Source organism: Homarus americanus, unplaced genomic scaffold, assembly GCF_018991925.1.
Source record: "Homarus americanus isolate GMGI-L3 unplaced genomic scaffold, GMGI_Hamer_2.0 scaffold45698, whole genome shotgun sequence".
In the NCBI taxonomy this organism is placed as follows: domain Eukaryota; kingdom Metazoa; phylum Arthropoda; class Malacostraca; order Decapoda; family Nephropidae; genus Homarus; species Homarus americanus.
The window spans coordinates 16,534,040-16,548,839 of NW_024735554.1; the positions used below are offsets into that span (position 1 = coordinate 16,534,040).

At 40.2% G+C, this 14,800-nt stretch overlaps 1 protein-coding gene across 1 annotated transcript in view; it reads right to left on the minus strand.

Annotated features, from left to right (window-relative positions):
* Positions 1-507: 507 nt before the first annotated feature.
* Positions 508-14,800, minus strand: part of LOC121871295 (complement receptor type 1-like) — a 55,713-nt gene continuing 41,420 nt past the window's right edge. Inside the window, exons 12-16 of the mRNA XM_042373514.1 lie at positions 13,359-13,449; positions 11,840-11,919; positions 11,426-11,546; positions 4,571-4,816; positions 508-790 (exon numbers count right to left, since the gene is read on the minus strand). Coding sequence (XP_042229448.1) covers positions 525-790; positions 4,571-4,816; positions 11,426-11,546; positions 11,840-11,919; positions 13,359-13,449 — 804 coding nt within the window. The 3' untranslated portion in view covers positions 508-524. The remainder of the gene's footprint in view (positions 791-4,570; positions 4,817-11,425; positions 11,547-11,839; positions 11,920-13,358; positions 13,450-14,800) is intronic.

A 14,800-nucleotide genomic window follows, 5' to 3' on the forward strand; every position in this document is an offset into this window, starting at 1 on the left:
ATATTTCATTATTTTAACTATATTTTCCACCCATATTTCAACATTATTTTATTCAGTATATTTCAATCAGTTAGAAGACTATTAACATTATTCCCATAACGTTAATAACTATGATAACTTAACATGGTAGATCACTCGTCGGTGGTGGAACGCCAGACTCGAGGGCGTTGAGTCAAAACAAGGCATTGTTAACAGTAGGGGTGGGGATATCGGGGAGGTTACTGGATACTGCTGCTAATAACTTTCAGAACTAGGAACACTGTGTGAATATATTAATAACAAACTTCAACAAAAATTTATAGGTCACATGAAGATTCGCCCCACAGATTGTGGTTAATCACCCTAACCTAACCTAACCTAACCTAAACTAACCTAATTAACGTAATCTAACCTAATCTAATCAAACGGTAACCTAACCTAACGCAAACTTAACTTAATCTAACCTAATCTAATCAAACGGTAACCTAACCTGACCTCGCACTAATGCTAACCTCACCTCACCTCACCACGTAAGGTTTAGGTGTTTAATCATCCGATGAAATAAATTTAGGAGGAAGGGGAGGGGGGGGGGCAATGTTCATGTAATCCCTTCGAGACTTACGTTGGATGCAGTCAGTTATGTTAGTGAGGGTCCAGCTGCCTCCTACACACTCGGTGACAATGTTGGTGATGTTGTCAGGGAAGGCGCTGAACTCCCTACACCAGTACCCGACCACCAGGCCCTCCACCCCCAACCCTGTGTAGTTGTTGGACAGGAACCCCGTTGCTACTGGAGGCGCTGAGGAACACACTGTAGGAGAGTTGAGAGAGAGAAATCGACAGAAAAGGACAGAAATAAGTGTGATGGAGAGACAGGGTGGTCGTGTAGGATAGGGCATGTATCTGAGAGGATGGATAGGGTTTTGTCAGGGGAGAATACCAAGCCAGCAGTGTCTTAGTGTAGGAGGCAACGACATAGGAAAGGTTAGGAGTGAACAACTTTTCAGGAGGTATAGGGAGGCGTTAGGGAAGGTTAGAGATAGAGAAGGGATCCCGATAGTATGTGGTGTCTTGCCTAGAAGAGGGGTTGGCGGTGAGTGGCTGCCCAGGGCAATTGCTATAAATTTCCGACTGGAAAAACATTGTGCAAGCAATGGATGGGCATTCATTGATAACTGGCGACCGTTCTATGGCAACGACTACCCGTACAGTCGTGACGGGGTACACTTGTCTCGCGTGAGGGTAAAGACGTTGTCTGCATCCCTGGAGCGTGAAATTGTCACACCAAAGGGGGGGGGGGGTCGCCAGTAGAGAGAGGTCACGGAAAGTGGGAGTAAAAAACAAGCAGGTCCTGGGGAGTAAAATTGGTCACTTAGGACAAGGGGTAAAACAGGACCAGGGAGGGATAGGTTTAAATGTATACTATACAAACAGTAGGAGCGTTAGAAATAAAATAGACTTGCTGAGAGCGGTTGTATGTGCCGAGAATGTAGACGTCATAGCAATCACCGAGACTTGGATGAATCTGGCGAGCAGGAATTTTTTATCAGAGTATCAAGAAGGGTACAACCTTTTTCACAAGGACAAGAAAGGTAGGAAGGAGGGAGGGGTCGCCCTCTTCGTCAGGAATACATTAAAATGTTATATTAATAATACAATAAATGGGAAATAAGAACCGAGTCTGCATGGGTAGAAATTGCAGAAGGAAGAGAACAACGAATTATGGGAGTAATTTACAGGCCCCCCAAGTCTAGGGAAAGAAGCAGTTCAGCCCATATGGCAAGAAATCAGTAGGGCAGCAAGATACAACAACCTCTTCATTATGGGGGATTTCAACTTCAGGAATATTGACTGGGACAACATTATAGGTGACTATGAATCTGAAGACTTCCTAGACGCAGTACAGGACAATATTTTTATAACAACTAATTACAGAACCGACTAGAGGTAACAATATATTAGACCTAATATTAACAAATAAAGAAAATATTATCAGAGATATCACAATAGGGAAAAAACTAGGAAACAGTGATCACGGAAAAATCAGGTTTACCCTAAATTGGAAAACGAAAATAATGACAATATGGTCAGAGTTCCAGACTTTCGACCAGAGGATTTTGAGGGGTTAAGAAGGTACCTAGGTGGTGGTCACCTGGGAACGGTCAGGTCACTGTCGACTCAACAATTGATGATGACTATACTAAATTCACTAGTATACTACATAAAGCACAGGAACAAAATATACCATACAGAAAAATTAGGTCAAATAAGAATGAGCCAAGGTGGATGACCAAAAGATTTAAACATGACATATGAATAAAGAAAGAATTTAAAAGAAATTAAAGGGAGGGGAGGAGCATCTCAGATATAGGTTTAATGAACTATCAAGGAATGTTAAGAAAAATGTAAGGAAGGCAAAGAGGGACTACGAAATCAGGAAAGCAAGAGAATCCAGGGCGAATCCCAAGGGATTTTTCCAGATAATAGGACAAAGGACAAGGACAAAGTGGGGTCTTTAAAGTCAGAGAGAGGGGAAGTGATCGATGATAGTGAGAAAAGAAGCAAAGCATTAAACAGCTACTTCGTATCAGTTTTCACAGAAGAAATTCACGAGGAAACGCCAGAGGTGGAACTGATATTTAGGGGAAAGGAAGAAGAGAAACTAAAGGATATCACTATTAGAAAAGACGATGTTCTGAAGAAGATAAATAAATTATAGAAGACAAATCCCCAGGGTCGGATGAAATTTTCCATTCGAGTTTTGAAAGAGTGTAAGGAACAGATTAGCAGACCCCTTGTAAATTTATTTTCTAAATCATTGGACACGGGAGTTGTGCCAGACTCGTGGAAACAGGCAAATGTAGTACCTATATTAAAAAAGGGAGACAGAGCATCAGCATCAAATTACCGGCCGATTAGTATGACGTCAGTAGTGGGGAAATTTCTTGAATCAATTATAGCAATAGCATCCAAGCGCATTTAGAGAAAAACAAATTAATCTAAGAATCTCAACATGGATTTACAAAGGGAAAATCTTGTCTAACAAATCTGCTGACTTTTTTAGGAAAGTCTCTGAGGTAGTTGATAATGACGAAAATTACGAGGTTATTTACTTAGACTTCAGCAAATCATTTGACACAGTACCGCATCAGAGGCTTCTGAGAAAAGTTACCGCTCATGGTATCGAGGGGAAAGTTTTAAATTGGATAAAATCATTGCTCACCGATAGAACACACAGGGTCAGCGTAGATGGTCCTCAATTGGAGTGGGGTTCCCCAGGGGTCAGTACTGGACCCACTCTTGTTCATAATCTACATAAACGATCTAGATACTGGGATCAGCAGTGACATAAGCAAGTTTGAGGATGACACCAAAATGGGGCGGCAGATTAATTCAGGGCAGGATGGAAATGCACTACAGGAGGATTTAAATAAACTGCAGGAGAGGTCAGAAAAAATGGCAAATGAAATTCAACACCAGCAAGTGCAGCGTACTTAATATTGGAAGAACAAATACTTTCAATGTATACAGCCTTTACAACATCAACCTAGAGAAGTCGACGTGTGAAAGACACTTAGGGGTACTTATAAGCCCGGACCTTCGGCCTAGAAAACAGTGCGTTAATGTTCGAAATAGGCAAACAGAGTATTAGGTTTTATATCTAGAAGTGTAAGTAATAAGAGAACAGAGTTCATTTTGCAATTATATCTTGCGCTAGTCAGGCCGCACCTCGATTATGCTTTTGAATTCTGGTGCCCTTTTTATAGAATGGATATCAATTCACTGGAGTCGGTGCAGCGAAGAAAGACGAAAATGATTCCGGGACTTAGAAACTTTCCATATCAAGATAGATTAAAGAAACTTAACTTGCATTCTCTAGAAAGACAAAGAGTGTGGGGAGATATGATAGAAGTATTTAAGTGGGTGAAATGAATCATAAAGGAGATATAGATAATGTTCTTATAATATCCGAGCAGGATAGGACTCGTAGCAACTGATTTAAGTTGGATAAGTTTAGGTTTAGGAGGGAGATAGGAAGAAACTGGTTTACAAATAGGGTGGTAGACGAGTGGAGCAATTTTTACAACTTTGTAGTAAGTGCTGGGACGCTGTAAAGTTTTAAAAGGAGGCTAGATAGATTTATGGACGATAGAGGGTGGCTGTAATTCTCGACAGGAGCTGCCATGCACAGGCCAACCGGCCTTTTGCAGACTCCTTATTTTATTATGTTCTTATGTCAGATTACCATAATTTATCCAAAGCACTTTACAATAGTAGTGGAAGTTTTAAAGACAAATATTGTACCTTATAAAAATATAAACTTACATCTTTGTAATGAGATCATAGTACTTATAGTGCAGTATATAAGAAAGAATTACGTATGAATAGAAGAGATGAATGAAAAAAGCGTAAAAATAAGATTTTCACTAAGTTGAACAAGACTATTATTGGCGATACATTTAAAATAGCTAGTGTCAAGACTGAGAAGTGTGTGTGTGTGTGTGTGTGTGTGTGTGTGTGTGTGTGTGTGTGTGTGTGTGTGTGTGTGTGTGTGTGTGTGTGTGTAAACAACATGGTTTGAGTCACCTACCACTGAGACAGACGAGGTCCAAGGATGACCAGGTGGTGCCGTTGTAGGTGAGGGTCACTTGAGTCTCGCCGTCTGGAGACATGGTGTTGTTAGGGCAGTGGTAAGTCAACTCCATCCCTTCCCAGAAAGGCCCTGTCAGGCTGGTGGAGCCCGTGGTGTTTGTGGAGCCATTTGAGCCTCCCGTAGTGCCCGCCCAGGATACAGTGAAAGTCATACCCGGAAGTAGTGACGGGGGAGGTATTGCTTCTGTGTAGCAGAAAAAGGAAACGTTCACAACTTGGTAAGTCTTTTACACAAACATTACACGATAAATTCACCAATATCTCAAAAACACGATTGTGTGTGTGTGTGTTTCAATACATGTGCGTTTGTGTAATTACGTGAGTGTATTAGTGTGTTCATAATTATGCGTGTGTATATATGTTTATATGTCTTTATGCACGTGTGTGTGTGTGTGTGTGTGTGTGTATTAATATGTGTTTTTTATGCATATATGTGTGTCTGTATATCAACCTGTAATGTGCACAGATTGGTTGGTTGTTTGGGGAAAATATCTTTCGTTGCAGCCTGTGACTATTTGACATGTACAGTCACCCAAAAAAGACCTATCGCCTCTCACCCTGAACCATGAAACCCGAGATTCAGACTCTTGAATCCGAAGCATTTATGGACAGAATATATTATCATTGTCTACTGCTTCGGGTTCACGAGTCTACATCTCGGGGTTCGTGGTTCAGGATGAGAGGCGACAGGACTTTTTTGGGTGACTGTACACTCATTAAAAAAAATTCTACATCCTTGGCTCTGAAACCATCCACAACGATCACTGCGACAGAAGCCATGATGAATGTTATCGGGTTTCTTGATCCAGTGTGTCATATTGTATAACCCCGTAACGGTGCACAATTATCTTTTTAGTGAGTATACAAAGGTAAAAAAATGTAAAAATTTGCACCTCTGGGTGTCGGGTTCGTACCCGGGTCACCACGGTTTGTAGTCAGGCAGCATATCCATTGGGCTACGGTGTGCTGGGAATCTGATTAAAACCTGTTTGGGAGCCGGGTGTGGACTGACTACCCTAACCCATCATAGTCCAGAGGATAAGAACAAAATCATGCACCTTTTGATGCAAGTATGAGACTTGGTTACAGTTATTATGACCCACAAAGGTTAATTTGAAGATTGTACCACAATCTGGATTGAGGTGTGGACAGTGGTGGCGGCCATTTTTCAAAATGGCTGCTTTACCCAAATGTATTCGGCAATATCTCGCTTAATATTTGAGCTACAGACCTACTTTTGGTGTTAATACCCAGGTTTTTAAGGTCAAGAAATACAATAAAGCCAAAAAATTTCATATAGATGGTGCCAGTCATATGGTTTAACAGGATGGCCGCCAATCGTTTAAATGATTAACCAATTATTCTTTCAGTACATAATTGGAGCAGAAACGTGTTGCAAATAACCGTTGTTGGTATCAGTGTAAAGTAACTGACCAATGACAATATAACATATAATATACCAGTATGTTGTTAATCACTGCTGTTATGTCATGTGCATTGTTTTCCTCATTTTTCAGGTAGTTACTGATCAGTTAAAAGAAGATGGACGGGCGACTGTAATTTGTGAGGGTGAAGTGACACTTGTTCTGCCATCTAACATTGATTGGAACAAATGTATCTTTTGTGAAGAGGAGAAGAACTTGTCATTCCCAGCTGACTATGCCGGTAGATTTGATGGAAAGGGATATAAAACACTAGCAAAAAACCTTGTGGAACTCCACAAGTTGGGTCAATTGCCATCCAGAGTGGAACTCAATCGGTTTGACGAAGGTGATGGTCTCGAAGCAACATTCATGCGAAGACTTACAAAGTTCCATAGACTCTGAGCTACAAAGTTCAATGAAAAGAACCTCAAACGGGTGTCAAATCGCAAAAGCAGCAAAGCTTCAGAAGTACCAGAGAAATTCACCTGTACAAAAATGTCAGTCAGGTTATGATGATACCTGTCATTTCTCTGAACAACCTGCAACAAGAGGCAAACCGTTATGCAATGCTTCCTAATTGAAAGTTGATGCACACATGAAACAATGTGCACAGAACCAACAAGATGAAAGGATAATGAGAGAGCTGTGTCAGTGGGATGTTATAGCTCTTGGGGTTTGGGCCAAATGCAAGAACTTCCGTGGTGTACATCATGCTGTGGTAGCCCCATGGTCAGTTTGCAAGAAGTACTCTGGGCTGAAAAAAAAAATATGTACGATTCGTTATTGGAACTTGGGAGATTTCCGTGGTACTCTCACCCCCGCCCTATGATCACTACGATGGAACTATATTTTGAAACCAAAAGAAAAGAACGAGAATTGGGTGCACGTAAATTGTAGACATCTGCATAGGAATAATATTTTTTATAAGATATCCTCCATATAGAACAGCACATGAAGAACATTGTTCTTTTTAAAATAATTCCATGTTTATGTAGGAACATCCGCCAGCCTCTACTTGCCTCATAGCCGCTTATATCCTCCAAATTCTCCTAACCATCATTAAAGGTAAGCCTTTAAGATAACTAATCCAAATAATTTATGCGTAGGAATGTATGGAAATCAAATAAAGCTAAAAAAAAGTCGTAAATGGTCTATTTGAAGAGTGGAGAGAAATGCTCCGCCTGGGATGGTGAATGACGTCCCTTATCAGAAATAATATCGACCCAATTTTCGTAATGAACGCAATTAATAATCGTCCAACACTACCAAAATAAATAATGCATTAGTACGAATACTTAGTAGCCTAAATTTCATATTTTAATAAGTCCAAATATGCCAGGTAACCAGTGCCAGGTAGTTCGCAGGTATGTTTCATTTGTGTATCAGTTTAACCACAATTAGATACTAATAAGATAAATTCAGTGACATAAATTCTTGTACTTTTTTTAATTCCGTTAGTGACTCAATATATTGCAAGAAAGAACTACCTTACCCCTTTTTTGTGCAACATTTGGAGTGGTGGTAATAATTCACTTTGCCATTGACACTGGTAGAATCAAGTGTAGATATATTGGCTTTGTATGTTCATGATTTCAACATAAGTGAATAATGTCTTCCAAAATAAATGAAATTGATGGTATCATTATCTTTTTGGTCATCCAGGGAATTTTAGGATTTTAAGTTGGCATTCTCTGCATTATCTTCATTATATATGAACACGAAGAAAAAATTACCATAGGTTGTAGTTTCGAAAGTATGAATGGAAATAAACACTTCGAAACCACCCAGTGAATCCACATGTCGTTTAAAGCGCCTGTGGCCAGACCACGATGATTCCACCACACCCCATTAATATCTTTTATTTCCCATCATTCGCGTGACTATATGAAAAAACGAGTTTAATTTAACTACATATTTCAAAAACCTTAAATTACATGTGGATTAGTTACTCCTTATTTGACACACTTATAGTGTAATTCTTTGACCATCCCACCTGGGCACATGGAGGCCCACGGTAACTCTCACGGGGCAACATCCTTGTATTTGTTGAGAAGAGTTAAATATATATATATATATATATATATATATATATATATATATATATATATATATATATATATATATATATATATATATATATATATATATATATATATATATATATACTTCCCTCACCCTAGCAAACTAGTTAGCATAGCATAACCAGACAGCCTCGCAAGGACCAATAGGTCTGTATATAATGTATGTGCACCCGCTAAAATGACCTAGTATATTTTACTAATGTCTCATTGTCCATGGGTTTTCTTACAGTTTGACTGTGAGTTTTCTATTTTGTCTACCTGCCAATTCAACAGGACTGCTAACCATCCTCCCAGCAACTCATATGCCATCCCAGACCCACAGCCTACATGTATGGTGCAAGACCGCAGTCCAATACATACAAGTCAGGCAGTCAAGCGTTGGTTTAAGCGCACCCGCAGATTATTCTATTGGACTGGCCCCCTAAAGGAGCCGATTGTAATCCAATAGAAAATCTATGGGCGCATATGGTTGTTGAATGGGATGTTGAGGAGAAAACGAGTGAGGCAGTGAGGAGACACGCACATAATGTGTGGGAGGGAATAAGGAGGAGGCCGAACATCTGCAGCAATCTGGTAGATTCCATGCCCACCAGATTGCATGAAGTTATAGCAGCAGATGGAGGTTGGACACGGTATTAACCTGTGGTCAAGAATTAAATCTCCGCCCACGACGGTGCCTTGTAGGGTGTGGCGGGGGAGTTAGCTCTCTGGTGTAACCTCGTTGGGGCCACATAGACTTCGTTTTCTAACTCTCGGGAATTTGTCCAGGTATTTTACTATGTGGTTTTACGTCACTTCGCATAAATATGCTTACAAAATCTATGCATTAATATGCATAACTCTTGGGAATCTGTCCAGACATTAAATATATGTTATATACTACAATAATCACGTAGATATGTTTACAATGTTTATGCATAATAAATGTGAAAAATATTTTTGGGGTTTCAATTAACCAATAGTCATGCCTACAAAACAATCTTGATGCTCTAAGTGCATGAATGTGTTAAATAACGAATAACGGATCCACATTATTTTGGTAAATAAAGAAATGAAAAGCAAGCAGTTAGCTATATGGATATAGTTACACGGAAGAAGGGAAATAAGGATGAACCATGGTTTTGATGGAAACAATGTGCTCTGGGACGATGCTCACAATGACAAATGGGAGAAACCTCTTTATGAAACATCTTACCTACTAAGGATGAAGCTTAATGTTACAGAACACACACACACACACACAGTGTAACTTTGTGTGACGCGTTGTCTGACTTGGGGTGGCTTTGAGCGAACCATTCACTTGGTATTACAATTTATGTATCCTTCTTGTCCATGATTTGCAACAATAACTGTAGGGTAAAAGTTACAATATTATACTAATAACACTGTCATGTATTGATACTATGACTAGTTACCAAGATACAGAGCACGATGAACATAACATGATAATGATAGTGAAGCCTGGAAGGGTTCATATCATAACTTGTGTGTTCGTGAGCATGTTGCCCCGTGAGAGTTACCGTGGGCCTCCATGTGCCCAGGTGGGACGGTCAAAGTATTACACTATAAGTGTGTCAAATGAGGAGTGACTGATCCACATGTAATTTAAGGTTTTTGAAATATGTAGTTAAATTAAACACGATTTTTCATATAGTTATGCGAATGATGGGAAGCATCATGGTCTGGCACACACACACACACACACACACACACACGTTGTGTGGAGTCACTGGGTGGTTTGGAAGTGTTTATTCCCATTCATACTTTCGTAACTACAACCTATGGTATTTTTTCTTCGTGTTCCTATATAATGAAGATAATGCAGAGTATAAAATGCCATATACAATATTTATACATAATGTCATCTATACAACCGTACTATGATTGTGTGTGTTCATACGTGCGTTGCCTCGTGATAGTTAGAGTGGGCCCCCGTCCAGAAAGGACACTGTTCTAACCTCCAGTACTGACCCAGGTGGGCTAGAGATTATGGTTTTTGAGTGTTTATGACCTATATATGAAGGGCAGAAATCTTGTAAAACCATATGACTGGCCCCACTTATATGAAAAATATTGGCTTTATTGTATTTATTGACCCTAAAAACCTGAGTAGTAAGACACAAAGTAAGTCAGTAGCTCACATATTAAGCAAGCTATTGCCAATCACATTTGGGCGAAGCAGCCATTTTGAAAAATGGCCCCCACCGCTGTCCACACCTCAATTCGGTTGGGGTACAATCTTCAAATTGACCATTGTGGGTCATAGTAACTGTATATCAATTCTCATACTTGTATCAAAAAGTGCACGATTAACCCCAAAATGAGCCTTAAGCAAATGGGCTAACAGGCCCACAGTGGTGGGCGGGGAACCCTGAGCTACAAGTGGGTAGTTAAAGTGTTAAGCACATCGTGGTCCAGTGGCTACATTGCATGATTACTAACTGGGTGTCTCTGTATGTGTTCATGTGTGTCTTTACACAATGTGTGTGTCTGTATTTATGCGTTTCTGTACACGTTTCACAAATACTGCCACTATGGCATAACATAATTTTGATAATGTTTACAACAATATTAGCACCCACAATGTTTTAAAAGTCGAGTGAGTGTGTTGAAGGACTCATCTTTGCAACAGGTGAATGTGTTGAAGGACTCAGCCTTACGACAGGTGAGTGTGTTGAAGGACTCATCCTTGCAACAGGTGAATGTGTTGAAGGACTCATCCTTGCAACAGGTGAATGTGTTGAAGGACTCATCCTTGCAACAGGTGAGTGTGTTGAAGGACTCATCCTTACGACAGGTGAGTGTGTTGAAGGACTCAGCCTTACGACAGGTGAGTGTGTTGAAGGACTCAGCCTTACGACAGGTGAGTGTGTTGAACTCAGCCTTATGACAGGTGAGTGTGTTGAAGGACTCAGCCTTACGACAGGTGAGTGTGCCTTACGACAGGTGAGTGTGTTGAACTCAGCCTTACGACAGGTGAGTGTGTTGAAGGACTCAGCCTTACGACAGGTGAGTGTGTTGAAGGACTCATCCTTACGACAGGTGAGTGTGTTGGACTCAGCCTTACGACAGGTGAGTGTGTTGAACTCAGCCTTATGACAGGTGAGTGTGTTGAAGGACTCAGCCTTACGACAGGTGAGTGTGTTGAAGCACTCAGCTTTACGATAGGTGAGTGTGTTGAAGGACTTAGCTTACGGCAGGTGAGTGTGTTGAAGGATTCAGCCTTGCGACAGGTGAGTGTGTTGAAGAAATCAGCCTTGCGACAGGTGAGTGTGTTGAAGGACTCACCTCTACGACAGATTAGAAGGGTAGGGTCAATTGTCGTCCAGTTACCATCGTCTTCACAGGTAACAGTAATGGCCACACTTCGGTCGCTAAACTTCATCCCATCCGTACATGTTAAGTTCACCTGTGGAAATGATCTTGTGTGTGAGAGAGAGAGAGAGAGAGAGAGATAATACTGAGTCAAATAACGATATAAAACGCCATGAATTAATAATCTGTAAAGGAAGGAACAAAATAAACAAAGGAAACGTAAACATAATAACGATAACAAGAATAACCCTCAAAAAAATATTTATGACCACTGACTGACCAATAGCCAAGTTAAACATCACTTGAGGATTAAACACCCGAAATGTCAAGTCCCACGTGCGTTAAATACAGCATCAGTCAGGTCAGGAAGGACTGGCGCTAAGTTACCTCAGTGCCAACGTTACTGGTGATGTTGTTCCAGTCACTAATGGCGCCCTCGGGTGCTGGCGGCGGCGGCTTCAGGCACACTAAAAAAAAAATACAAAATAAGTATGTCGAGTAATAAGAATTAAGAACGTAGTGCATGTGTCGGAACCTTCCTTACTTCCGCTGTTTATCCGAATTTTGCTCCTATTGGTCGAGGCTAACGACGTCAGATCATCTCAACTGAATACTTCATAAATGAGAATTTTTCATCAACAACCATTTTTGTTCACCCTTTTTATACGGGGAGAAAATGGTTGTCATAGTTAACATGGTCATCCACAGCGCCTTGGGTACAACACAGTATTTACAGTATATGACCTTAGTTTAAGCTGAGGGCTCCATGGATAATCTACACCATTATGACATAAAATGAAAATCAAAATTTATAATGTGTATTTTAAGTGCTTTATTATAGGACCATTATAATTATATTAACTTCATTACGCGTAGTGCGCGTAAGTGATGCTTTCAGACCCTTTGAGGAAGTCAAGTGTGCAAAGGAAAAGTTTAAACGATCTCTATTTTAAAGATACCAGATCAATGGCTGTGGCAGGGAAGAGTATAAAGTGACAACCAAGACCTAGATGTGCAGTAGTACAGTACACTACACGTGCGTCAAGGGAGACAAGGGATATCAGTTAAATTGCCAGATCGATAAGAACCGACAATAAAATCCTAGAATCAAGATGGCTACCGATAATTTTCACATGTCTTGGGGTTTAGTAAACATTGTTTTCATTCGGCGCATCCAGGATGTTCCCTAAGTACCAGATACTGTTACGTTATATAGTGTGTCGTCGTGAGCCTTGTTAACCTAATCTAACACAACATACCTAACTTAAAACACTACAGTATCTTCTATTTTGTTAAACAAAGAGAAGATAAATGTGCTGTCGGCAAAATATTTTGGTTGGATCACTGCAGACCAGCAGTTACGTGTGAGCCTTTGAATGTTGGGAAGAAAGATTACGTGGAAATCATATAATAATGTTGAGATGAAGCTCAACTTTAGGTTAGGTTAGGTTAGTACATTTTAAGAACGATAAATTATACAATGTAACAATATCCGGTAATTCTGGAACATTCCAGTTGGAATAATGCCATCAGACTCGACCATTCAGAACGAATGGCAGACAATGACTTCCACCAATCAGAACGAAAGCCTGAAAACAGCGAAAGTAAGTAAGGATATGTAACCAGACAAATATACACTGCCCATTAATAATAAACATAAAGCATTATTGACAAGGATATAAACAATAATGATGATAGTAGTAATTATTATAACATACAGACAGACAGAAAGGCACAAAAAGAAAGGCAGACAGTGACAGAAAATTTGACAGACGGACAGACATAAGTGGAGAGACTGACACAGAGAGACAGATAAGTAGATAGACAGACACAACCTGTCAATCAGCCAGACGTACAGAAGAAAGAAAAACAGACAGACGGATAGACGACAAACGGACGGACTTACGTTTACCACAGGTAAGGTTTGTGACGCTGGAGGCCCAGGTCAGGTTACTCTGGCAGGTGACGGTGGCCTCGCTCACTGGTGTGGGCTGGTCCTGGGGGGACATGAGTGTCTTAGGCTCCACTTACTGTTGTAATAATAATAATAATAATAATAATAATAATAATAATAATAATAATAATCTATATCTAAAACAAAGAAGTATGTGTGTTTGTGTGTCCGCACGAGAATCTCGGAAACTACTTAACCGATCTGTAGTGATGATGATGGATGGTGTTATATGTAGTGATGATGGATGATGTTATATGTAGTGATGATGGATGGTGTTATATGTAGTGATGATGTTATATGTAGTGATAATGGATGGTGTTATATGTAGTGATGATATTATATGTAGTGATGATGGATGGTGTTATATGTAGTGATGATGATGGATGGTGTTATATGTAGTGATGATGTTATATGTAGTGATGATGGATGGTGTTATATGTAGTGATGATGGATGATGTTATATGTAGTGATGAAGGGTGGTATTATATGTAGTGATGATGGATGATGTTATATGTAGTGATGATGGGTGGTGTTATATGTAATGATGTTGGATGATGTTATATGTAGTGATGATGGGTGGTGTTATATGTAGTGATGATTAGACAACAAAATAATAACAGTTTGATGCTAAAAAAATCTTTACATACTTGCTGCTAATGGCAAAACCAAAAATGTGGTCTACCCTAATGCACTACAGTGAGACAATGTGGAGCCTCCCGGAGGCTGGCGTCCTACCCTAGCATTACAATGGTCTTTGCTGGAGACTTTCGCCAGACCCTACCTGTCATTTCTCGAAGCACTCCAGTTGATGAACTGAATGCGTGCCTCAAGGCATCATACCTTTGGAGAAGTGTTCAGACATTCACTCTACCCACAAACATGAGAGTACATCTACAAGGAGATCCCGATGCTGGACGGTTTACAAACCTTCTACTATAGATTGGGAATGGAACTTTCCCTGTTGATTCAGATGGACAAATAATCAGTCCTCAAGGATGTGGAAATGTTGTAAAGTCCTCAGCTGAGTTCACTAACATGGTCTCCCCAAACATTATCCACCACTACAAGGATCACAAGTGGCTGCGTGAACGTGCAATTCTGGCACCAAAGAATGAAACGATGGCTGAAATCAACATGACTCTACTCAGACAGCTTCCAGGCAGTGAGACCTCATTCAAGTCTGTTGATACAGTAATCGACCAGGATCAAGCAGTCCAGTACCCTGCAGAATTCTTTAATTCTTTGGAGCCTACTGGAATGCCTCCTCACCTCCTCACTCTCAAGATTGGAACTCCTATAATGCTTTTAAGAAATCTTGAACCACCAATCCTCTGCAATGGCACAAGACTGGTGGTGAAGAACATGATACCACATGTACTGGAAGCTACAATACT